Source organism: Pectinophora gossypiella, chromosome 14 (assembly GCF_024362695.1).
Source record: "Pectinophora gossypiella chromosome 14, ilPecGoss1.1, whole genome shotgun sequence".
Lineage (NCBI taxonomy): Eukaryota > Metazoa > Arthropoda > Insecta > Lepidoptera > Gelechiidae > Pectinophora > Pectinophora gossypiella.
In genome coordinates this window covers 10,141,647-10,167,104 of record NC_065417.1, presented here as the reverse complement: position 1 = coordinate 10,167,104, position 25,458 = coordinate 10,141,647, and the positions used below count along the sequence as shown (strand labels likewise).

General features: G+C 37.6%; 1 protein-coding gene across 3 annotated transcripts in view; it reads left to right on the top strand.

Annotated features, from left to right (window-relative positions):
* The window catches only part of LOC126372851 (collagen alpha-3(IX) chain-like), a 209,622-nt gene that overhangs the window by 103,655 nt on the left and 80,509 nt on the right, over nt 1-25,458 (top strand). For all 3 annotated transcript variants that reach the window (XM_050018763.1, XM_050018762.1, XM_050018765.1), the window contains exons 2-3: nt 8,202-8,284; nt 13,383-13,930. In XM_050018763.1, the coding sequence (XP_049874720.1) occupies nt 8,202-8,284; nt 13,383-13,930 (631 nt within the window). The remainder of the gene's footprint in view (nt 1-8,201; nt 8,285-13,382; nt 13,931-25,458) is intronic.

The following is a 25,458-nucleotide window of genomic DNA, read 5'->3' as shown; positions in this document are numbered from 1 at the left end:
ACTTTGATATTAGATCAAGGCTCTATCATAAGCTGTAAATGTAAACTGTTACCTATAGTGAGTTTCAAAGTGAAAATTATTATCACGCCGGGAATCTTCTTCAGGGACTCTCTTATTGAAGTCCAAATTGCGTAGTAACTTAATAGTTGATTTCGACCACAGATTAGGATTAAGTAGGTAAGTACCTAAATCAACTATCGTATAGAATCAGGACCATTTATTTATTTAACGTAATTACTATAGACACTTTGTTCCTCTTGCGATGGATGTACTTGGTTACTTACCTCTGACTACCCCAATTGGGAATGTAAGCTTATATTATGTTAGATATAGCTGTAATTTTGTCTTTCAGTAAAAGGCTCTATAAGAATTTCGGTCTGTCTGTTTGAATAATATGTTTAAATAATATTTTGCTTTTTGTTACTAATTAGTAATCTTTGAAGTTGAACATAAGTATTATATTTTTCATTTTTGAATCTACGTCAATTTGTCAAAACTGAGGAGAAGAAATGGTGACAAGAAGAAAAGAAGAAGATAAATGTAAAAAAGAAAGATAATTCTCATTTATTATCAGCAATGACTTGTTTAAGACTAACAAAGGATTAATTGGAATAACAGATGTAATTCGGCAAAGTCTTTGTTTATTTCTAAATATTGATGAGATTGACTCATTTCAAACATATCAATCAGTCATAAGTTCATAGAAGTCAAGATCGTGTCAATCATTGAATGGTTATTCGAAGTTTCTGTTAAGTATTGTGTACTGATATTACATAAACATAAACAGCCTATATACATCCCACTGCTGGGCACAGGCCTCCCCTCAATCAACCGGAGGGGGTATGGAGCATACTCCACCACGCTGCTCCACTGCGGGTTGGTGGAGGTGTTTTTACGGCTAATAGCCGGGACCAACGACTTAACGTGCCCTCCGAAACACGGAATCATCTTACTTTTTCGGACAATCAGGTGATTCAAGTCTGAAAAGTCCTTACCAAACAAAGGACAGTCTCACAAAGTGATTTCGACAATGTCCCCATCGGGAATCGAACCCGGACCTCCAGATCGTGAGCCTAACGCTCTAACCACTAGACCACGGAGGCTGTTTACTGTGTACTGTGTACTGATATTACTACGGGTAATTGGCTTGGATGAATCGTTTAAGTTAGGTACTTAGGTAAAAAAGAGGAAAAGATCTTTTTATTGCATCAATCATTTCGCCTCTGTGTTTATTCATGAAGTAAACAATTTACATACAGCACTACTGTCATTACTGTCTTTAGGTAAATTTGATTTAAGAACTTCTTATTTTGAATACTGTCTATCAACCTTTGCATATCTTACAAGTTGACTACTTAATTCTGTCTAAGTCATCTTGCAGAAATAACTCTTTGTTTGTTATTTCCAGAGTAATTCGAGAAAGAAAAATTTGTAGATTTTTTTGTGCCCTAAATTCCATTCGGACGATCTCAAAATATAGCTACCAAACAGTGCCACTGTAAACGTTCGATCATTTCCGTTCGACAAGCGTAATTTCGCTACAAACTTCTCTGTACTATTTTCTAGTGAGAAGAAACTTTAATTCGAAAAGTACTAAAGGAATTCCACTAACTTAAAAATGAGTCGTGATGCTGTCGTTTTTTTTTTAGTTGACTTATTGTAGATTTGCCGCAAATGTCGTTAACTACTTGGCCGGACAAAAGGGGAGCGCGGAAGTCTCTCACCAGATACTAAATTGAAGTCAACAGGCCTCAGGATGCCCAATTGGACGCGAACCTTGTGGACCACGTCCGCGGGTATTATTGTGGGCGTCATAAGTGGTCGCGCTACTGGTGGATGCTATCGTACTTCTACTCGTGTGGGTTGTGAGGACAACGCCCGATCTCATCAACCATGGTCTCGTTACTATTGAGCCACCAAACGCCCCTGACATGGCTCATGTAACGACTAATAACTTACAATATCAGTAAGTAATAACCGGGAACAACGGCTTAACGAGCCTCCCGAAGGACGGATCATCTTACTTTCAGACAATCAGGGATCACAAAGGAATTTTTGTGGTATGTCCCCACCGGGACTTGAACCCGGGACCTCTGGATCGTGAGTCCAACGCTCAACCACTGGACTATGGAGGTCGACAACACTGCAACAGCTCGACTAATTTAAAGGCGTCTCAAAGACGCGTTCCATTTAAACGATTAAAATGAGTTCTCAAATCAACAGTAGCGATTTGATAAATGTTCTCTCTGGACCTTAAGCCGAGCTACGTCAATAAATTAATTAAGACCTCAACTTGTTATCTCACTACTATAGTACTAAACTTATAGTAGTCGTTATAATAGTGAAAGTTACTATCGTTTTATAGTCACTTTATTTTACTACTTTTTGAGTAATTGGTGAGATATAAAGTAGCATTGAATTAGTGCAATAGAGAATAATATAATTAGTCTTTATTACAGGATTTGGATGAATACGTTTCTGTTTTTGTAATTGGAACTCAGTTTTAATTTTAAAGTAAAAAAAAATGCCTTTTTTATTCCATACATAATTAGGTACATAAAACATAGAGACAAGAATGGATAATGCTTCATCGACAAGACCGTATGATGATGACACTTAGTAGGTACGGCGAATTGTGATGTCAACTGTTTATTATTATGAATTACCAACATAACATAATAATAGCATAAACAGCTTATATGTAGGTATATGCTGGGCACAGGCCTCAATCAACAGGAGAGGGTATGGAGCATAGTCGTACTCCACGCTGCTCTACTGCGGTGTTTTATGGCTAATAGCCGGGACCAACGACTTAACGTGCCCTCCAAACACGAAATCATCTTACTATTTCGGACAATCAAGTAATTCAAGTCTGCAAACTTACCAAAGGGCAATCTCACAAATTGATTTCGAAAATGTCCCCATCGGGAATCGATGCCAACCATCGTGAGCCTAACGCTCTAACCATGGAGGCTCTTTACCTTACTCAAAAGTAGTCCCAGCTATTACCTTACAATGCTGGTCAACATTAATGTTTAACAAGCTCAGAATAGATTCTACCATAGCCATTTACAGCAGTATTTATAGGCGCTGAATTCATTTAGATGTCAACGAGATAGGGGTCCATTCTGCTATCCATCACCTTGCCCTAGATATGGGCTGAATGGCTATAGTCGGGAACTAAATTAATTATAGAGGGCCAAAACTCAGCGAGACCAATCAGTCAGCACAACTTGAAGACGGTTAGACAGACTAATCGAGCTTTTGGTAAATTGCATTGTTCTCCGAGGATATTAGAAATATTATCCTGTTATTAATATGACTTGCTATTCATTCTCCGGTCACGAGTGGTCTGATTGTTTTAGGTTTAAGGATGTTGGGACCCTCGCTATCATCGCTATTTCGGCATCAATATATGGCGTAAGTGTAGCCACGCCATTCGGTGATCGAATTTTTTTTTTGGTCATTAACCACAAAACACCCCTTCGTATTAATTATTTAAGCCGGCTACACACCTTCAGTTTTAACTGTACAGATTTAACTGTACGATCTAACTGTTCAGTTAAATCTGATGTCCTTAGTGCCTACACACGATAGTTTTTTCAGTTCAAATAATCTGTTCTCGCAAGTCGCACGTTCTCGGAATAAACATGACTTCATCGGATGATGTTGTGGCAATAATTGGACTATTGTGCATTTTGAAAAATAGAAAACAAAGAAGGAAAAAAATGTGGTGTAAACATTGGTTATTACTGAGACAACAGTATACGCATAATAATTTATTGAAAGAACTCAGATTTTCTCCAGATGATTATAATAATTATTTAAGAATGAATGAAGAAACTTATTTGCATTTGCTTAATTTAGTCACACCCAAAATAATGAAACAGAATACGTGCTCACTCGACGACACTTGGGCAAAACTGACGAAACTGCGCAGTTTCTGCGACTACACACTCTCAGTTTGAACTGTACAGTTCCAACTGTACAGATTTATCTATTCATATTTTGATTAGATCTCAGTTAAACTGTACAGTTCAACTGTTTGTTCTACACACTTAACGATTTATCTGTACAGTTCGACTGTACAGTTAAAACGCACAGTTAAAACTGAAGGTGTGTAGCCGGCCTTAGATTATTCAATGAAACAACAACAACTGTCCAGTTCCCGTTTCCGCCAAAAAGCTCAGATATTTAAACAAAATCCATATTTTTTTGTGTTTATTTTATTGTTACAAATTCTTTACTTTGGCGGTGGAATACTACACTTGATATAACTCAGAATACCAGATTGTACTGTATCTATCATCCATTTGTGTTTTGTTTTGTATGTTGTGTGCAATAAAGTATATTTGATTTGATTTGGTTTGGTTTGATTTGATTTGATTCGATTCGATTCGATTCGATTCGATTTGATTTGGTTTGGTTTGATTTGATTTGAATTATGAGCTGAATCCCCCACTCCCACCCTCAATATTCGGTACCGTGTCACTAACACTCTAAGTATATAATTATACATGTTAAAAGAGTGTACCACTTAGCTAGTTATTGCGTAACAAACAAGATGTATATAATATATAATTATGCAAAATTATTTACTTTTTCTTAATTTTCTGTTCTGAGGTCTCTAAGTATTATATTTCCTTTATACCATGCATCATTTAACTACTAAAATACATGAGTCACAACGTGTAACACCATAAAATAATAATATTTCCCAATAGTTATGAGTTGTTTAGTGCTTGTAATGAAATACTAAGTACTTAATAATGCCAACCGTCAATTACCTAAGACATGTTGAAAGATATTCTAGACAGGAAGGTATGATAAAATGTGTTTAGGTAGTATAAAGTTATAATAAGGTTTTCAAGTCATCGTGAGAATTCAACTCCAGCCAAGAAGTTAATGCCATCAGAGGCATTATTTATACGGGAAATTGAAGGGTCAAAGTTTAATGGAATAGGTGAAAGATGATTAGGTATGCACTATTTAACATAACCATATTTCATATTGAGCATTATATTATATCATCATCTCCGTAGCATTATTCCGTTTTTGACAGAGTCCGCTTACCTAACCTGAACATTTGACAGGTCCGGTTTTTTACAGAAGCGACTGCTTGTCAGACCTTCCAACCCGCGCCGCGAAGGAAAAACCAGCCCAATACAGGTTAGGTCATATACCTCCTAAAATGCATTTCTTGGGAATGTGGGTTTCCTAACGACTTTTTCCGTCACCGCTGATTACGTGATAATCATTTATGATTAAAAAATAAATTCGAAAACATTTTTTTAAGCCTGTGCTGGATTCGAACCTGCGACCTCAAAGTAAGAGGCAAGCGTTCCACCAACTGAGCTACCACGGCTCACTTAACTTTATAATTTTAATTTTTCTTTATAACTTTATATACATATTATAACATTTTATTAAAAATAAAGAATAGTAATGTTTCTAATTGAGGAGCTCGGTGGCGCAGCGGTAACCGCGCTCGGTCTGCGATTGTTGAAGTAAAGCAACTTTCGCAAAGGCCGGTCATTGGATGGGTGACCACAAAAAAAAAATGTTTTCATCCCGAGCTCCTCCGTGCTTCGGAAGGCACGTTAAGCCGTTGGTCCCGGCTGCATTAGCAGTCGTTAATAACCATCAATCCGCACTGGGCCCGCGTGACGGTTTAAGGCCCGATCTCCCTACCCATACATAGGGAAGGCCCGTGCCCCAGCAGTGGGGACGTTAATGGGCTGATGATGTTGAATGGAGCAGTGGGGGTTGGAGCAGTGGGGATTAAAATGGGACTTCTGGCCAATATAAGACCTAAGGTTCGATGCCACCAATAAAAAAAAATCTTATATAAGAAGGTGCCTAATACGTGCTGTTATTTTACATTTTTAAATAAAGAAGCGAACATCCAAGTTTATACACCCACGTCCGATTATTGCAATTCCGTTATGAGATATTATGAAATGCTGTCGGGTACATTGCAAAAGCTTAAGGAGGATGCACTTTGACCCAGTTAAAGTAAACACGGCTCTATGGATTTATACCGTCTTTAAAGTAGGAGACTTCGCGGCAAGCTACATACATACATAAACAAACTCTGGTAATCTTTCGTGGCGTTTGCAGAGCCATACGTCGCTAGCGTCGTTAGTTTACTAGGACGCCATAATAGCGCAACAAAGCAAAAAATAAAAATTAAGCAACATAAGCTCACGATTATATACCAATTGGGGTAGTCAAAGTACATAAATCGCAAGATAAACTAAGTACTCACACGTCACCGAGCTTTCTGTTAGACAAACGTGATAGTTGAAGAGCCTTATCGGCGTTTATAATGGCGCGCAGAGCTAATTATATCGTGGGTTTCGACCATTATACGCAGCGAATACCTACTATCTACGTGGACAGACTTCGTCAAAACTATTGGTCAAAACGCTAGATATAGTAATTCGCGGCGCTGACGCCGTGCCGCAAGGGCAGGCGACAACTGCATACATTTTATTGTACTATCGCAGCCGCGCTACCTTATTGTCTAGTATAATAATATAATTATGGCCCTAAGACGACTGGAACGCTTCGATATAAAGACGGACAAGATGATAATGTAAAAGCTGTATTTTTTTTTTCTATTTTCGTTCTGGAACCCTAAAAAGGCTCGGTAATATCGCTAAAAGTCTCGCTTGTAGCATTTTTAAATACATTTTTCGCTCGACTATGAACTTTTAAGTTTTAGTTGATCAATAATTAGAGCATCTTCTCTGCGATGACCAAGTTGCAAACTTCGGCAGGCGATTGAAGAGGCGTTGAATTTCCAATTACATCCATTTAGATCGTACATTGGATGGGAAGAAAAAAGTCCTGATTTGCAATTCAGATCCCATTCGCCACGAATAGGGTGAAGAGAGCCTTAATTGATAGGACCTATTGGCGAATCTGTAGGATAGGAGACAGTAATTCGGAGGGTTGTTGACTTGGTGCGGTGATCCAGGGTTTGGACGAGACCTATTGACTTGTGAATTAGGATTCTCGTTGTAGGCCATGTGGTCGACTAATTTGATTGGTTGTTGCGAAACTTCATAATGTTATGGCCTCAGTTTTCTCAGAGTCGTTGATAAAACCCATGGCATTTCTTACTCACATATTCTATAAATTGATTACTTCTGTCGGTTAAAAAATAATAGCTGTTAAGTACGATATGACAAGATTTCATTGACTTGAAATTCAGATGTTATTTATAGTATCAAACACGGGACTCTTGTATGAACATGAAGTGGGTAGTTTCCTACGAAAAAGATAAATTATGAAATTCTGATTACTAATTAAAGACAGATCTAAAGGTAAAAAAAAGTTTTCTTTTTTCTATTTATGAATATTAATAAAAAAAATAATAATAATAAGTTCGACATTTTGTCACGTTTTTCTACGACGTAACGGGTTGTTTTTTCATAATAGTAATTTCGTGTATTGCCGTTTAGTAAAAAGTAACTGATTTGACTAGTGGGAAACTATCCTATTAAGGCGATTCTCACACGACGCGGATTTTCTAGCGGTGCACTGCGTGGCGAGGTGGTATTTGTGTGTGCGGATTACATACAAAATAATCAATGCGACCTTGCCAACCATTTTACCTAAATAAGAGGATAACGATTAAGAGCAAACAAATATTACATTATTAAGTTGTTGCGAACTATGATCGCAAAAGGATTGTTAATAGATTTTAGAGTTAGAAGTGGTCGACACGAGTGGTCGACTTGAGCTATAAAAATAAATAAAATAAAATATAAATTTCGGACAAATTTATATCCATATTTAATAACCTAAAATACAAGAAAGAAAATACTTAAAAGCTATAAAACACCATAATGGCACACGCTTAAAATTAAATGCTGATGAGTCCAGTGCTTTATAAAGCTACTGTCCCACCTATCAGCTATTACAGCCAGGATGCTGTTGGTGCTAGCACGCACTCTGCAGTGCGTCGCAGCGCACCGTTTGCGGAGTATGGCGTGAAAGCCATCTACCTGCGCGTCCGCAAACATACCCGAGGCACTGCAGACGCCACAATTCTGATTCCGGTGCGCGGTGTCGTATGAAAATCGCCTTAAAGAGCATGTTGTAAAAGGAGTATTTTAGGTATTTCTATTAATCTGCAGAATACAAAAAGGATTTTTATTATAATACTTACTTATAAATGCTTTTCTTTTCAGATACAACTGGCTTCTAGTCCTTTTCTTCGCAACCTTGTGTCTGGCCAACGATGGGTTATACGGACCTTCTAAATATCCAAATGGTAAGAAAAATATGTTTTTTATAGATTAGTCGAACAAGTCAAGCCTTAAAATTGTGTATCTTAATATTGTGTGGAGTAGCTGCGTGTATATACTAAACACCTCTACCTACTTCATTGGGGGTATAACGGCCTCTGTGGTCCACTGGTTGAGCGTTGGGCTCACGATGCAGAGGTCCCAGGTTCAAATCCCAGTGGGGACATATCACAAAAATCACTTTGTGATCCCTAGTTTGGTTAGGACAATGCAGGCTGATCACTTGATTGTCCGAAAGGACAATCCGATCCGTGCTTCGGAAGGCACGTTAAACCGTTGGTCCCGGTCACTACTTACTGATGTAAGTTTGTAGTAGTTACATGATGTGTGAGTCTGATGTAAGGGAGTAATCGTTACATGAGCCATGTCAGGGGCCTTTGGCGGCTCAATAATAACCCTGACACCAGGGTTGCTGAGGTTGATAATCCACCTCACAACCCACACGCTGGAGGTATCACCTGTATAGGCGTGGGCGTGATGCTATGTTATGTTAATAAAAAGTCGGACCCCGATAACGACCCGCCGCGCCGGCGTGGTTGACGATTTCCCTCAATCGGCGCTTATCGCTATCGACCCACTCGAGTCGATTAATTCTTACAAATATTTTTCCTCTCAGACGACGCTCTGAGCCAAGGTTCGCGCCCAACTGGGCACCCTCAGGCCTGTTGTCTTAAACGTTGTACCGGGTGAGAGCCTTCAGCGCTCCCCAGTTGTCCGGCCAAGTAGTTAATTCCATCTGCGACACAAAAAATCATTTAGCAAGTAGGTCTCTATCGTGTGGTTTTGTATCACATGCCTGGTAGTCCCTAGTAAGTTGAAAATCCTCAAAACAAACATTTCATAATGATATACTTCAAGCCATTTCACCGGCACATTGCGCGTCAGCAAACTATTAAAAGCAGAGATAGTAAAAAACCACGCTAGAATTCACTTGGTTGCACTTACAAAAGAACTAGTATCAATAAATTTTGCAAATGGAAAGGAAGAAAGCCACGTAGTTTTAAATGCAAATTATAGCCCTAGTCCGTCGGTCGTTGCTCCAGGCGGACGATCAATACGAATTATTTTTCAAGCTATCCTAGCTAAGTAGTCATTAATGTCTTTGTATGACGTAGGTAAAAATAGAACTAAAGTTGCCATTGTTAACATTGTATGCTCGTTCCATTTTTGTTTAGTTTTGAAAGACATGATAAGTGTACCATACTTGCACTAAATATATTGTAAATTAGACTACTTTATAGCTTTTTTTTTTTGACGTGACTTATTGTAGATTTGCCGCAGATGGCATTACGAAGGCTCTCACCCGGTACAACGTTTAAGACAACAGGCCTGAGGGTGCACAGCTGGGCGCGAACCTCGGCTCGGCGTCTGAGAGGAAAAATGTTTGAAAGAATTAATCGACCCGCATCGAAGCGCTGATTGAGGGATATCGTCGACCACCCCGGCAGGGTCGGTATCGGGGTCCTGAAGTGTTTAGTGTTAGACACACCCCTGATACTTCATACAAAAACCTCGTTTTACACAGACACTACACTTTTTTATATACCTATTGGCCAAGTATGTTGGCTCAACTACGCCTGATGGTAAACATAGAGAAGCCCTAATTGCAGTATAGCAACTGAAAAGCAACGCAATGAGTCAGCTTCGAAACAGTTGCACTAGGCCGTATACGCGCATCTGTGTGTATGAAATGTGACGCCCATACGTTTGAAGACTAAAATGAGACCGAGGGAGGTGAGGTAAACCAAGCTCTGCCACTGGTGGGGAGCGGTGAGTTGCCGTACTGTGCGTAGTATTATTCTTTATCCTATGACTATAGGCAGCTTTTAAAAAAAGCCATTTTAAAAGCGGCCACAGAAACGCTGTTTCAATCATCTGATAAAGATGTAAAGGCCTGTGATGATGATGATGATGACTATAGGTAAGATCCCTTTGTAACTCACAGTATGAAGTACGCAAACTCAAATCAAATCAAATATACTTTATTGCACAGAACTACATTTAAACAATCAGACATAACACATGAATACAGTACAATTTGGGCGGCCTTATTGTCAACTAGAGCAATTTCTTCCAGGCAACCACCAAAAGGAAATAAACATTTACAAACTTGGATGCGGGATGGCGCAATAAAAAATAAATACCTAAAAGTAAAAATAAAGTTAACATAATAAATACTCTATACTATACGTACATACTATATTAATAAATACTCAATATAATATAATCCATATACTTATACTAAAAATATACCAAACCATAACAACCAACCAACCAACCTCCTTCATAGTCTTTTAACTATGTATATCAATGCGTAGTATCCTCGTTGTTTCTGACAACGGCGTCCTCAAACTTTTCTCTCGTGAGTTCGAATGTAATTGCCAAAGTGGAAGTTTGTTTAGGACGCCAGTTTACATTGGAGACAAAATAGCTATCCATCCGATTTGAAGATGTAGTTATAGATGCGCTTAGAATTACCCAGGCTGTGACATCATCAAGTTGATCAGGTTGATCGTTGATTTTATCACCCACATGATAGATTAGAAGAAGAATTTAGGTTCAGGCCACTCTCGAGAATCTCTGGACTAATTTGTGTAGAGTTTTTACGGTTAAGATCGATAAATTAAGTTGTCAATAATTCTTCTTTAAGTGAGACAGTGTCAAAATAGGTGGCGGGGATCGATGTATTCAACTTTACCCAGTCGAAGTCAGATTGCTAGTATAAGATACGAATTGCCAAACCAAACTGCGGTACAGATCAACTTTGGCAGTTTCTCAAGACTGTCACCATAAACCAAAGACTTGCGTTTCAAGTTTCAAGTTTCCCCGACGTATAATACCGTATAACGTATGCAAATTACACTCACAAATACGAATAGACTCAACTGTCAAATCATTACCTGCAAATGCAGATACTGCAATCCATAACCCTATTAGGGTCGGGGACAACTAGTTCCGCTACAAAGATTGAAAGATTTAAATGTCTGCCTTTCGTATTTGCATAAGTAGGTAATTCGATGAGGTAGACTTTAAAATGACTCGAAAAATCAATATTTCTACTAAAGTATAATACAATAGAAGAACTCTTTATTGCACTAAAAAATAAACAATTATAATCAGTTACATCTCTTCCAGGCAACCAATACAGATAGTATACATGTATGTATAATACATGTAGTATAGTTGCAGGCAAGTATATACGTAGTAGTGGGTGGGTGGTTGGTGGTAGTGTTTGTTGATGAATATGTATGAAGTTGTGTATGTTGTTACTAATAAATAAATTGGTATCGAAATTTTTAATGATTGGGATGATGTGCTGTTATTTGTTTTATATTTAATTGCTTATAGCACACAGTCATAGACAGAACACAATTTGCCAATACGAAGATAGACAAAAAGCACAACTTATTTCTAAAAGAAATGTGTTCTACCTTTTTATTGATAATTTTCAAACTATATTTCAAATTTTACTTACGTATTACGTACAAATTAAGTTAGTCTAAAAAAACAGGGTGCATTTTAAACCGACTCACTTCACCACTAACAAAGTTGCGTACACACACAAAAACTGTGTTAATGACGTGAAAAATGCACAGAATACGTATACAAATGTAAAGTGTAAAACCGTAAAATTACAATGTCCCATAAACCCGCATGTCCCTATTCCAGAAACCGAGCTTAACAGTGCTATTTAGCGAACAAAGCGTACAGCGTTGCGTTAATTGTGCCTTCCCCACACAATCCGTATGAAAAGTGCCGTCGTTTGCAGAATCGCTCTCTATTTTAATTTCACGTTTCATCCCGGGTTTAAGTGCGGGAATAATCGTTCGAGATGCTTTGGTTTGGCCGGAATAGTTTCATTAGGTGAAAAGCACAACGGGTGTGAGAATATTTAGTAGGGAACGTCTCTTTAGTAAGAAGTTTACGTTTCTTTAAGATTAGCAGCGTATAGACTAGATGGCATAATTATTATATTACTTATAAGTAGTCAAATAATATCAGGTACATTTTATGAAATGTCAAAACAAGAATTTTCTATGTTTTACTTAAAATATGTTCAAACATCGTACAGTTGTTAAGTTATAATTCATAAATAAGCCAAAAATAACATTGAAATCGCTTTGTGATTATCTTAGTCTGGCTCTATTTATAGATTAGCATTTCACAATTTATTTTTAAACCCTATCCGAGTGATTAGTTTCTAAGATTACCTCCTACATCCCAACCTATCAGATAGGCTTTATCAAACCGAATTGCTTAAATAATTATGTTGCTTAAATTTTCTTGTACCCAAACGTTGCCTGGAAGAAATTGCTGTATGAGAAATAAGGCCGCTTATTGTGCCTTTCTGTACCTGTAGTCCTTATTTCTGTATCTTGTGTCCATTGTGCTCAATAAAGTATTATATATACTATATCTATCTATGAAGGAAAATTAACCTAGCAATTTAATAGTAATTTTACGATCTATGATTAAATGAAAGCCAATTGGTATTTCAAGAGTTGCACCATACATAATGACGAAAGACTAAGTATTACTTCAAAGTGGTGATAGATTCTTCATGCTCGTTTATATGAGTATAAATTATGATGGACGTTAGAAACTTCCAAACAGATAAATTATACCAATGAAAAGTCAGTTTAGTTGATACTTGATACTACTGATACTTGCTAATAAAAAACTTACCTATTGATTGGGAAACCATCCAACCTGCATCCAACTTAACCTATCCAACGCCAATACCGAAAATTATAGCAAGGTGCCTCTGATAACTTAGATATATTATATTATTTACAAGTATATTTCTGTAGATTAGTAGGCATAGTATGACCTGTAGTAACTACTTTGAACGCCAAGCCATAGCTTTTGTTTTTTACTTAAGTGCCTTGCAAATTACGTACATTGACAAATATCACGTGATTTGCTTGATGTGAATCCTGTGAACTATTTTCATCAGTTTATGTTTTTAAATGTTAACTAATGTGAAAATCATTTTGGCTAGACACACAGGCCTTGTGAATTTGTCTAACTCACTTTAATATTGAATGTTCTTCTACATTTCAGATGTTCCTGAATACGACCTCCTGCACGCCATTGGAGTACCATTCAGCAACCCTAAGACCCAATATTTCGACGAAGGCCTCGACGGCTTCCCGGCTTACGGTCTCAAACCTGGCTCAGATATAAAATCCCCATACCGACTCTTCATGCCCGAAAAACTCTACGCTGAGTACTCAATAACCGCTACTGTTCGACCCGCGAATAAAGATGGAGGATTCTTATTCTCCGTAGTAAACCCTTTAGAAACTGTGGTACAATTGGGAGTACAGCTCATTCCATCTGGTCCCGGGCTGACAAATATATCTCTTTTATATACAGATGCTAACATTTACGCTTTGTCTCAAACGATTGCGTCGTTTGTTGTCCCGTCTTTTGCTAAGAAATGGACTCGGTTTGCTTTAAGAGTTACTACAGATAACGTTACCTTGTTTCTGAATTGCCATGAGTTTGATACCGTGTCCGTCAAAAGGAATCCCTTAGAACTTGTCTTCGATTCTGCCTCTACGCTTTACGTTGGACAAGCCGGGCCTCTCATCAGAGGAGCTTTTCATGTGAGTATTAACCTTAGTAATATTAATACGTATTTTGAAAATTTCAAACAAGTACTATAGTTACTATTTTCATGTTTCATCTTTAGACTACTATCAGTTGCTACGTCTAGTTATTATGTGTATTGAATGCGGCTGACAATTTATCGATCCGTCCGACTACTATATTTCGCAGAATACACCAAAAGCAAGTCTGCAGTATCGATATTTCGTTAACAAAATGCTGAAGAGAAAAGCGTACGAACCAATCACATTAGTAGTAGCAAAAAAACGTCTGTTGAATCTGAACTCGCTTCGATTAGAATGAAGCTGATCATTGAAATAAAAACTGAACAAAACAAAATCGTTGTTGAAGAATTTTTCCATCAAAAAAGTTTCTGAAATATTTTAAAAATTCTCGCCGTGTTCGCTTTATCGTCATCACGCCTGAGTGAAACCATGCCCTAAAAAAACATTCGCTAGGTGCGAAACAAACTTTTCTATTAACTCGGCGTTACCTACAACAACTTGAAAGTATCGTTTCCTTTCTTAACTTGTTTACGTAATTATGTTATAACTAGAAACAACGACAACTTGTAAGTTTCACTTAGTATTGTCTTGGTACTTTTTCAAATCAAGTGATACTTTTACAGCTTTGAGACGCAAACTTAGCTTAACGACATATACGATAATTGTAGGTAATTATTATGTTACAGTATAGAAAATTAAATCCTTGACCTGATAATGACTTCATCAAAGTCAAATCATTGTACCTATATGAAAATTTTTTGACGATTCAACGATGTAAAATGTCCATAGGCATAAATCTATCATGGAAAATATTCACTTTGTTCTAACAATTTCTAATAAATAAGAATTTTACATTCCAATGATCATACATATGACCAAATTATCATTACCTCTTAATTTACCTCTTGATTACGTGCAAATTTTCATCGAGCCATTGCTGCAATTTTTTTTACCTTACAGCAATGGCTCGATGAAAATTATACTACACTACTACTATTATACTTTCCTTCTGGAAAGTATAATTGCTACATAATAATCAAAAAATATGTCCATAATACAAAAGATAATCCACGAAAAGCATATTTGTATCCGAAATATGATTCTCGAGCTATTGTTCCTAACAACAACGCTAATAAATTGAACCACTAAACACGAGATTAGACCCTGCGAAACAAACTAGGAGTAGGATAAGAACCATCAATCACTTGTATCTGGAATCAGGAATATTCCTTTATTCCAGACCCTTTACGTTGGGGGCGGTAGGCCATGCGTCCCATTTTATCGCATGCCTTTGTAGACAAAGCCGCCTTTAACGTAGACAGATAAACAAAATTCTGTCGCGAGGTTCGGGGTTTAACAATGCAGTGATACACACTGTTAGGGGAAATGGAGAACAAACCACAGTTGATTCTGATATACTAAGAATCTTATAGTATAAAATAAAGGAAGTATAAATAACATAATCTAATACGCAATACCCACTGGAGTGGGTAGAGAGTCTCAAGCTATTAGAAAATAACGTGCATACATATATGGTATATTCAGGGCATCATGTTGAATATTCCATTAAATAAAAGCATAATATTCTGGGTATGGTAACGTAATACTCATTCAAAAGTCCAGACATACTTTTGTTACTTCTTACACATTCATTTATCATTTTAATACACCCATTTCACGAAGTGCTTACCCGCACCTAACCTTTTTTAAGTACGTCCCTTGCCCCTCATTAACCTTTGCCTTCCTTATATCATTTTTTAACTCCGTTCTCTCATTTTGAATAATTGTCTTTCTTCCTTAAATAAAAATATGTCCCAAACACGGTTGACCAACAGCTAAGCTCGTGTGTTAACCATATACAGCCAATGTATTGTGTCGAAATACCGGTTGTGTTTATGTCCCCGAATATTTTAGCTTGTACGTGATAGGGAATTATTTTTCGATACGAATTCCAGAATGCTTCGCCGAATATTTTACCGTATTTTTGTTAAAAGGTACATTACAATTACACGGCGTGTTCGCTGAATTTATTTGATCCCCGTTTAAGCAGTGACTGGTGTTCCCTGATTTGCTTCCAAGAATTGTTTATTCGCAAGGGGTTTAAGGCAAGTCTGCTGTTTGGATTTTCCTTCATCGCATCTCTGTGGAATTGGTCTTGCAAACGTGGTAAAAGGATCAACTAATCTGCGGCCTGGGATATTATAATATTAGAATTTGCAGAGTGCTCAGAATGTACCGACCATTCCCTCTCTCTCTATTTAAGAGCTGCGCTCTTGTCGGTGGAGTAATCGCCATTCCTCTCTTCTTCCCGACCCCCATTACCACCATTATGAAGGGTATTTTTTCTACTCCACAGTAGTCATGATAGAATATAACTGCAATATCATGAAAACACTTAACTACAGAGCTCTACTGTAAAACTAGGTGTATTTGGTAGTTGGAATACCATGTATCTAGCTACAGAGACCATAAATAAAACCTACAAGCTACTAAACAGTCAAACATTCACTAACTTCTCGCATCTCCCGTTGCGTTGTTCCACTTTATAAATCGCTTCTACCCAACAAGCGAACTACACTTCGTTCCTCTTCTACAAACTAAAGAAAACATCTTGCTACTCTATAAACAAAACAAAGAACAACTTCTTAGAATAAAAGAACACAACACTTTCGCACTAAAACACAACGAAATTAAGCGTAATTAGGTGGATAACGTGATTAGCTTCCAACCCGTATAGCCGAAAGGAAACTTCTAATGAGCTCGAGTTCGCAACTAAAACAGTGTTACCGAGCTCAGGCCACTAACTCACTTGTTTTTCTTCGCCCTGTAGATATATCTGGCTGGTACGGTCGCCATGATAGTTTGCGTAAACGAGATGCGGAAAAATAAAAAGTTTCTATGTGTGTTTTTGTGTGTTTTATATGTGGTGTGTGTATATGTGTGTGTGTGTGTGTGTGTGTGTGTGTGTGTGTGTTTTATCGCTGTCCACAACGTAAGCTCGCGACTTTATCCTAATTGGGGTAGTTAAAAAAAGTACATACCTACATCCCAAGATGAACTAAGTGGGTATTTACTTAGTGTGTGGGTACACCTTACCGGCTATCTGTTAGACTAATGTGATAGGTATCGCTATATCGTGATAGGATATCGCTTTCCATCTGGTGTTTAATAAAGCTACCGAAAACGGAAGCGTTCGCGAACAGTTTTTTTCAGTTGAAGCGGGGACAACCTTTCAGTATTTCTTTTTTGTTTTTCGGGCTAATAAAGATAAATTCTGGAAGGTGTTATAATATCACATACGTACATAAGATCACGCCTATTTCCCGACGGGGTAGGCAGAGACCACGGCATCCCGCTTACCACGACCCTGACACACCGCTTTTGCTTCTTCCACTCTCATCAAAGACTTCATGCATGCTCGATGGTTTAGAGTACTCTTCACCTGACCTTTCTTTAAAACATACTGGATCTGTTCGCGGATTCATTATTAATAATAATAAAAAAGTATATGTAAATCATCAAACTCTCAACTAAGGCGCCGCGACTGCAGGTATATAGACATTGTACCAATATTTTCTGTATTTTTATGAAGAATAAACATTTTACTTACTTACCTTAACTGCATAGTTGCGCCACCATGGTGTCCTAGTGAGATATGGCTCTATCACATAAAGAGCTTCCGCATTATTAAACTGCGCGAAATATCAAAGAATTATTTTCGTTGAAAGAATGCAACTATATTTTTTTAATTTTACGAGCGAAGCTATGAACACGTTTTATAAAATACCGCAACAGATTAAAAATAAATTTTCCATTCAGTGCTTCAATTAAGTCTGTCTCGTTTGAATTTTTCCTACAAATTAATAAACGGGTATTTGATAAAATTTTCAGTTTCCATAGACATAATTGGATTGCAGCAAGTAATTACTTACTTAGCGTTTTTAAATAAATATATTAATAAAATTATTAAAATGTATAGCTAGGTTACCTCTTAATATTTGGTACCGCACTGGGAGTTGGTGAAGGCATTTTTATCAATTAATATGTATGTAGTTGTTACATGGGCCCTTTCAGAGGCCATTGGTAGCCGAACAGGAACCCTGACACCAGATTTTATAAGCCGGTCATTGACCTTATATCCGCGATAACTAGACTACTTACACCCCTCATATTTGTCCTAAAGTTGATACGATGAACCTTACTTACGTAGGTATATACCTCATCATCATCGTCAGCCCATTAACGTCCCCACTGCTGGGGCACGGGCCTTCCCTATGGATGGATAGGGAGATCGGGCCTTAAACCACCACGCGGGCCCAGTGCGGATTGATGGTTATTAACGACTGCTAATGCAGCCGGGACCAACGGCTTAACGTGCCTTCCGAAGCACGGAGGAGCTCGAGATGAAAACTTTTTTTTTGTGGTCACCCATCCTATGACCGGCCTTTGCGAAAGGTGCTTAACTTCAACAATCGCAGACCGAGCGCGTTTACCGCTGCGCCACCGAGCTCCTCCTCCCAGGTATATACCTACTTACTTATAAAGGTAAGTAAACAAAGTTACACAGCATGAATAACTAAAAACGAATTTCTAATTTTTCCCCAATCCATAGTCACCCCACGTCAGGTGAAACAAGTCGGTAGTGAAGTTCGAGGCAGTGAGGCCGCTTTTGCATATCAAATCCTGGGTTTACGTAACCGCACCAAATTGCAACGAATAAGTTTGTACTGGCCAACTCTTACTGGGCTAATGGATTAAGAATGCAACGAAAACTTTGCTGCATGTGGAAGTTTGAAGTTCAGTGGTCGAAAATAGACCAGAAGTTTTTTATGGATAGAAATCAGGATTTGAGTAACAGATTCAAGCGGTAGTGCAGAAATAATTATGTCCGGACATAGAATAAAAAATAATACCACGTAGGTATAGAACAGACACTCTAGACCAGATGGTAGATAGCATGCCTCTCACTTTGCATTGGCAAACCAATGATTGTCGAATATTGAAACAACACTACAAAATTTATGCAGTCATATAAACGCTTCCGCTCATGATGTTGCGCTACTAACAAGATACAATCTAAAAAAGCAATATTGCTATTTGACACTTGTGTGCATTGAGCACTTACATATGCGCAAATGTCAAATTGCAACATTGATTTTTAAAGGAGTCGCTTCGGTATGGTCTTTTTAACCCCCCAGGGGTACATTGCATACTTTTTGTTGAAGGTGCGACCATACTGACCCCCTGATTGCCCCACATCAGAGGCCTTATTCAAGTTGAAAACGATCATGACAATTGACAGTTACGGTGACAGTGATAAAAAAATATACGGAATTGAAGTAAGGAGGCGTGCCACTGTCAATTGTCAAAGTCATTTGCAATATGGCCCTAAAAGTAAGTGAAGAATATTTTTTTACATCCTAAATATCGACTTCTTCGAAACTATCCTCTCTAAAAGCAAGTAAAGAATCCTGTCTAACCTTTCAGGCATTAATTCAACGACTCAACGTACACAGTATTCAGGCATAGGTGACTTTTCAATGCGGTATTCCGCCCTACTGAGCTTTCAGTCGTCTGAATGCCTTCACTGAAGGCTGCACTCGGATTTTGAATCCGTCTGTGAATTTCATTCGTGCGGATACTGAGAATTTCATGAAAGTAATTGATGCGTGCTTTAGTGGGATACAGACGGGATGTTTTTGTTTACGAGTATCATTTTACTGTTTTATGTTGAGGGAATATACCTGGATATTGCTTGTGGGTTGTTTCATTATGACCTGTAGTTTAACCTCTTCACTCAGTCGTAGATTACGGGAGTGACTTATAACGTGTGAATATACCCAATACATTATCCTACAAATCAATACAATAAAATTAACATTTTTATACCAGTTGAAAACTGTTTTCATACTCAAATGTACGGCAGGTAGTCGCTAGTTATTCACAACGCCTGCACGATCTACAATAGCAAAAGCTGCAATCAAATCTTTCACATCGCTAAACTGGCAGGCGTTATAACTTACCGAGAAATTCTATTTTTATTCACAGTCAAGCGGACACGGAACATGCACGTATGACATTGATTGGCACTTTCTTCAAAGCAACACCATTGATTTATTTTGTTTTGAAGGTATTCTAAAATCTGGAAATAGAAAAGACGATTTACATACTGATATACCTACCTACATACAACTTGAATACCAGCAGTCTAACGTCCCTGGTAGGAAAATCTACGTTACATCATGCTCTGGTGACTTTAGGCTCTCCTGTCCCCGTATTACGGAATTATGTGTGTAATTATTTCACTAGGATACCAAGGTGACGCTATGACAAGTTGTATAATGCTACATCACATGGTGTCCACTGCATCTGGTTACTGCCACGACTCTGGTGGAGCCACCATAGCGTACTAGTAATAGATATGAAAGAGTCCAAGTTGCCTGCTACATATATATGTAGTTTCCAAAACATTTTAGATATAGTAAATAGTGATACTCTTTAAGAAACTGGAATGAACATGATTTCTCTAACTCAGTCTACAGTCTGCATTGACAGGTGAAATTGCAAAACGTTCGAGTCGCAACCGTTGAGTTATTGAACCGAAGCACTTCTAGTAAAAGTTTCAGCTTAATTGGAACGCTAACGGAGAACATTAGCGATGTAAAGGTTAGGCCACACGATACGTTGTTGATCCGTTGCGACGTCGGAACCGTGACGCTCCATCGTTTTAACATTTAAATCATAACGACATTATTGCCCACTCGTTATTGTGGTCTCTTTATGAAAATTGGCAGTCCGTGGCGACAATGCAATGGAGTGGAACTGTTCGTGTGGCGTCGCTCTTATAAAGTATCGTTGTGTTCGTAGCCTAGTTGCGACAGTCAACTGAAAATTATTTACAGAGTTCGACAATTTATCGAGCTATAATTCATAATGGGTTTGTGTTTAGAATTTAGTTTCGTTTATTTTAAAAGTCCTAAAATTGGCTTTAGGAGAAGGCTTGATAACCCTAAGAGCTAGCTCAAAAATCTGCTTGATAGAATTTTGAAAAATATGAATGAATGAAAATGGAGGCGATTACTCCACCGACAAGAGCGCAGCTCTTAAATAAAGAGAGAGAGAGAGAGAGAGAGACTTTTGGTATGAGACATATTACTATCAGACGGCCCTATAATGGTCCATTATTAATGGATAGTCTTCGACTCCTTAGAGTTATCCCAGTACCTGACCAAAAAGTATTATCATGTCTTGTTTGGACTGACTAGATTGTACCGAAATGTAAGATTGACTTGTTCAGAATCAGATTATCCATCCAGAGGAAGTTGTGTAGATACTTCTAATACGATTTGTTGATGAATTTTCAATTTTACAATAGCCCACCTAACTTTATCTCAACGGAAATTTTGAACCAATTACGTTTATAAACAATAATTAATAATACTGAACAATACAATACTAATACTGCTAATAATACTAACTTACAATACTACTACACTACTACTACTTATGTGTTATGTCTGATTGTTGAAATTTTAGTTCTGTGCAATAAAGTATATTTGATTTGATTTGATTTATAAGTGAAACTATGGATAAAAATAATCTCAGACGGCTTACGATTCAACACAGACTCTCAGACGCTTTTCAATGAGCTTTTACACAGAACATTAAAACACATTCACAGAAAGCGCCCCTCCGTAGAAAATTATAGGCTTTAACACCTAGAATATAAGAGTAAGGGGTGACGTTGACTGAGTTTTACGCGGTAAAGATATCTTGGTAGATTATATCAAGAGCTGTTGGCGTGATGAGTGCGAACGCGTTAAAAACTCTGTGAAGCAAGGGTTGATCTGATGTTTGAATTGTAGGTTATTATTGGTTCCAAAGTTATATTCGTATATTAAAATATAATAAAAAATAATAATTAATAAATATAATATAATATTAAAGTACATAAATTTTAATTTTTAAAAGTGACTAATTTCACAATTTATTTAAGGCATTTTAGTAGTATGCTTATGCGTTTTGCTCCTATTGCCTGCGCCTATTTTTCTACCGAACTATTGTATCTTCACCTCAGAAAACAAGGTCCGTTTTTGTTGAATCCTTCATCATCACTTTATGTAAAAAGTGTCCTAACACTTATAAAGCTTTGAAGAAAAATTCTAAATTTAAACACATATTCATTTACATAGCGAATGGAAATAACCAAACTAACTTCAACAATAATATACCACATTGGAATTTCTGTGTATCGTAGATCCAGTAAGATAGAAGTGTGTTCACCATACTCTGCAGATTGAGTTCACATCTGTTTCAAGCCAATGTTTATTCAGATAGAAAAGAATCTAGCAATGGTTGCACTTAGTACATAGTATATACATACCTTATGTACTGAAACGCTCTATGATGGAGTCACAAAGGACAACAAACACTGAAGAAAGTTTTATTTTTATGTCTTCAGACAAATATGGCTCATAATTTAAAGATACTATCATGTCCCTAATTATGTTAAGACTGTTATCATCATCATCATCAGCCCATTAACGTCCCCACTGCTGGGGCACGGGTCTTCCCTATGGATGGATAGGGAGATCGGGCCTTAAACCATCACGCGGACCCAGTGCGGATTGATGGTTATTAACGACTGCTAATGCAGCCGGGACCAACGGCTTAACGTGCCTTCCGAAGCACGGAGGAGCTCGAGATGAAACCTTTTTTTTGTGGTCACCCATCCGGCCGGCCTATATGACCGGCCTTTGCGAAAGTTGCTTAACTTCAACAATCGCAGACCGAGCGCGGTTACCGCTGCGCCACCGAGCTCCTCAAGAAGACTGTTATAATTATACTTAATTAAACATGACACGATTACATGAAGATACGTAATCTATTCACGTTGTTACGTATCTGTATGTGAGTTGACAGCAACATTTTATAATTACTATTAGAGTCATAACAACATAACACTGTATTTATGTTGTTACGACTATAATAATAATTGTAAATTCATTTGAGTATTCCAAATTTCTGAAGAAATGAATGATAAGAATTGCAAAGAATATAATTTACTAAGTATAATGCAAATGCATCAAATCGATATACAAAAAATGTTGACAAGGTTTTCGTTATGTAGTCATGATAATTATATTAGGAAATAGTCAACAGCTTATGTAAGTTTTTGGCCAGCGACCGTAAACATCAGCTTTGGCGCAATGTTGATGTTGTTAAAAAAAATACTTACCAACAATACGTTTCTTGAGCCCATTTCTAAAACTTTATTTAATTTCATTTAAAAAAATGTTTTTGATTTCTAGAGTTTCATTTTAGTTTTATTTCTTTAATGTTTTAGTATTGTCAATGAGCCGTGGTAGACCAGTTGGTAGAATGCTTGCTTCTCACTTTGAGGTCACAGGTTCAAATCCCGCACAGGCACCAATGATTGTCGAATTTGTTTTCGAATTCATGTTTGGATTAATAAATGATTATTCTCACTCAGCGGTGAAGGAAAACATCGTGAGGAAACCCACATTGCTCAGAAATACATTTTCGGTACATCCGAAAATGTATTTCTGTCACATACATTGTGACCTAATCTGCAGTCGCTCCTGTAAAAAACCGGACCTATCAAATCTTCAGGTTAGTAGGTAAGCGGATTCTGTGAAAAACGGGATACTTAATGCAAGGGAGGTGATGATATTTTTGTATTGTTACTGGGGCGTCCTCTAATAATAAACACTTTTTTTATTTCTTTTCTTTCTAACTTTACTGTTGTGATAAGCCGCAAGTTAGGGGATTCTCACGCACCGATGCGGTTGGTGGTGAGGCGGTTCTACGGTCGCACTGACTTGTATGTAACTACGAGTATGTAATCCGCAGACGAATACCGCAGCAGTGCCGTACCCTTTTAACAAAGTTTGTTATGCCAGCCCCATCGAACAAGACTGTCTAAAAATCATATCCAGTTCATGCCCCCACCCACAACAGCCTAAGATGTGATGCTGTTGTGAATGAAAGCATAATTCAAATATGATTCTTTGCTCGTTGGCTCTGCTAAAAGACCTCCAAGATACCTATATCACTACTCTGGCTCCTAACTTTTAGTTGTTTAAATAAACACAGCCTTTGTGAGGCATTCCGGGTTCATTCATATACTTAGGTATGTAAAAAGAGTTTCATTACCTCACCTTTAGACAGATGAGAGCAGAGTACAAGAAACAACAGTTTGAAAAAGAAAAGCAGCCAGTGTCTTTACTATTAAAGAGTTTTACAACGTGAACTTTCCCACTTAGGGAATATTCTCGGGAACGCACATCACTGCACCGCACTGCCACGCAGCGCGAAGCAACGCTACAAAATCCGTGTTGTGTGAATCGCCTTAGCGCAGAATTCATTTAAGACTCGCGTGAAACCTTATACAATAAACGGAGCTAAACGGTAGAAACTACCAGATAGTTATTAGTCTGTGTAATTTAGGTATTTCTCTACAAAGTTCATAGTTCACTTGTACCAAAGAGAAGTAATTAAATTTGATATCTTATAGAGTTAAGAAGCTAAGTTACAAGAGCTTATACTGCGTTGTAGTTTATCGTTTTGAAATAAACTTAACAGTTAAGTTCTTCTCGATGTTATTTCATGTTATAGGTATCTTTTTTTTCACTACTCTAAGTAAGTGAATAAAATCTTTATTTTCTTGTACAAAAATACATAGTAATATTTTTAGATCCTGGAGCCTAAACTAAGAATATCTTTGCCTCCACCTCCGGAAAGTCATGGTCAAGAGAAAATAACAAAATAGAAAAAAAATTAAAAAGTAACAGTTAAATTAAATTAAACTACAAGTAAACACTATTACATACTCGAATGTGAATATAAGAATAAAAACAGTTTATTACATATCAACCATATCAAACGTAACTACGAAGTCATTACATATCAAGGCCTTTGGTAGCCCTGTAGTAACCATGACATCAGAGTTGCTGAGGTTTGTCAGCTCACAAACCACACGGAAAGAAGAAGAAGCTACTATGCAACAACGCAACAATTTAAAGAAAGAAAGAAAGAAAGAAACATTTATTATTTCCGGACACCACAGACACAGACAGACAGGTACATTACATTAATTTCATCCAAATACTTACATATTTTTTTACACAGCCTCTTTAATTGGTTCCTGAATAGTTTCTCCTATAAAAATCATCATCTCTCTTCGTTTTTCACAAGATTTGACTGGTCCGGTTTTTTACAAAAGCGACATGAATTCTAAAACAAATTTCGACAATCATTGGTTTAGGCCTGGGCTGGATGCGAACCTGCGATCTCAAAGTGAGAGGCAAGCGTTCTACTACGCCTCCTATAAAATACTTAGCTTAAATCTTGATATCTAGGAAGTTCTTCTTCTTCGTCGTTCCCTCACTGCTGAGGATCGCGACCACATGTTATGGTTTTCCACTGAACACGGCTATATGCTGCGTGGACCGCTCTCTGCACGCTGCTGCCCATCATCTTCTTTAGGGTGTCAGACCACC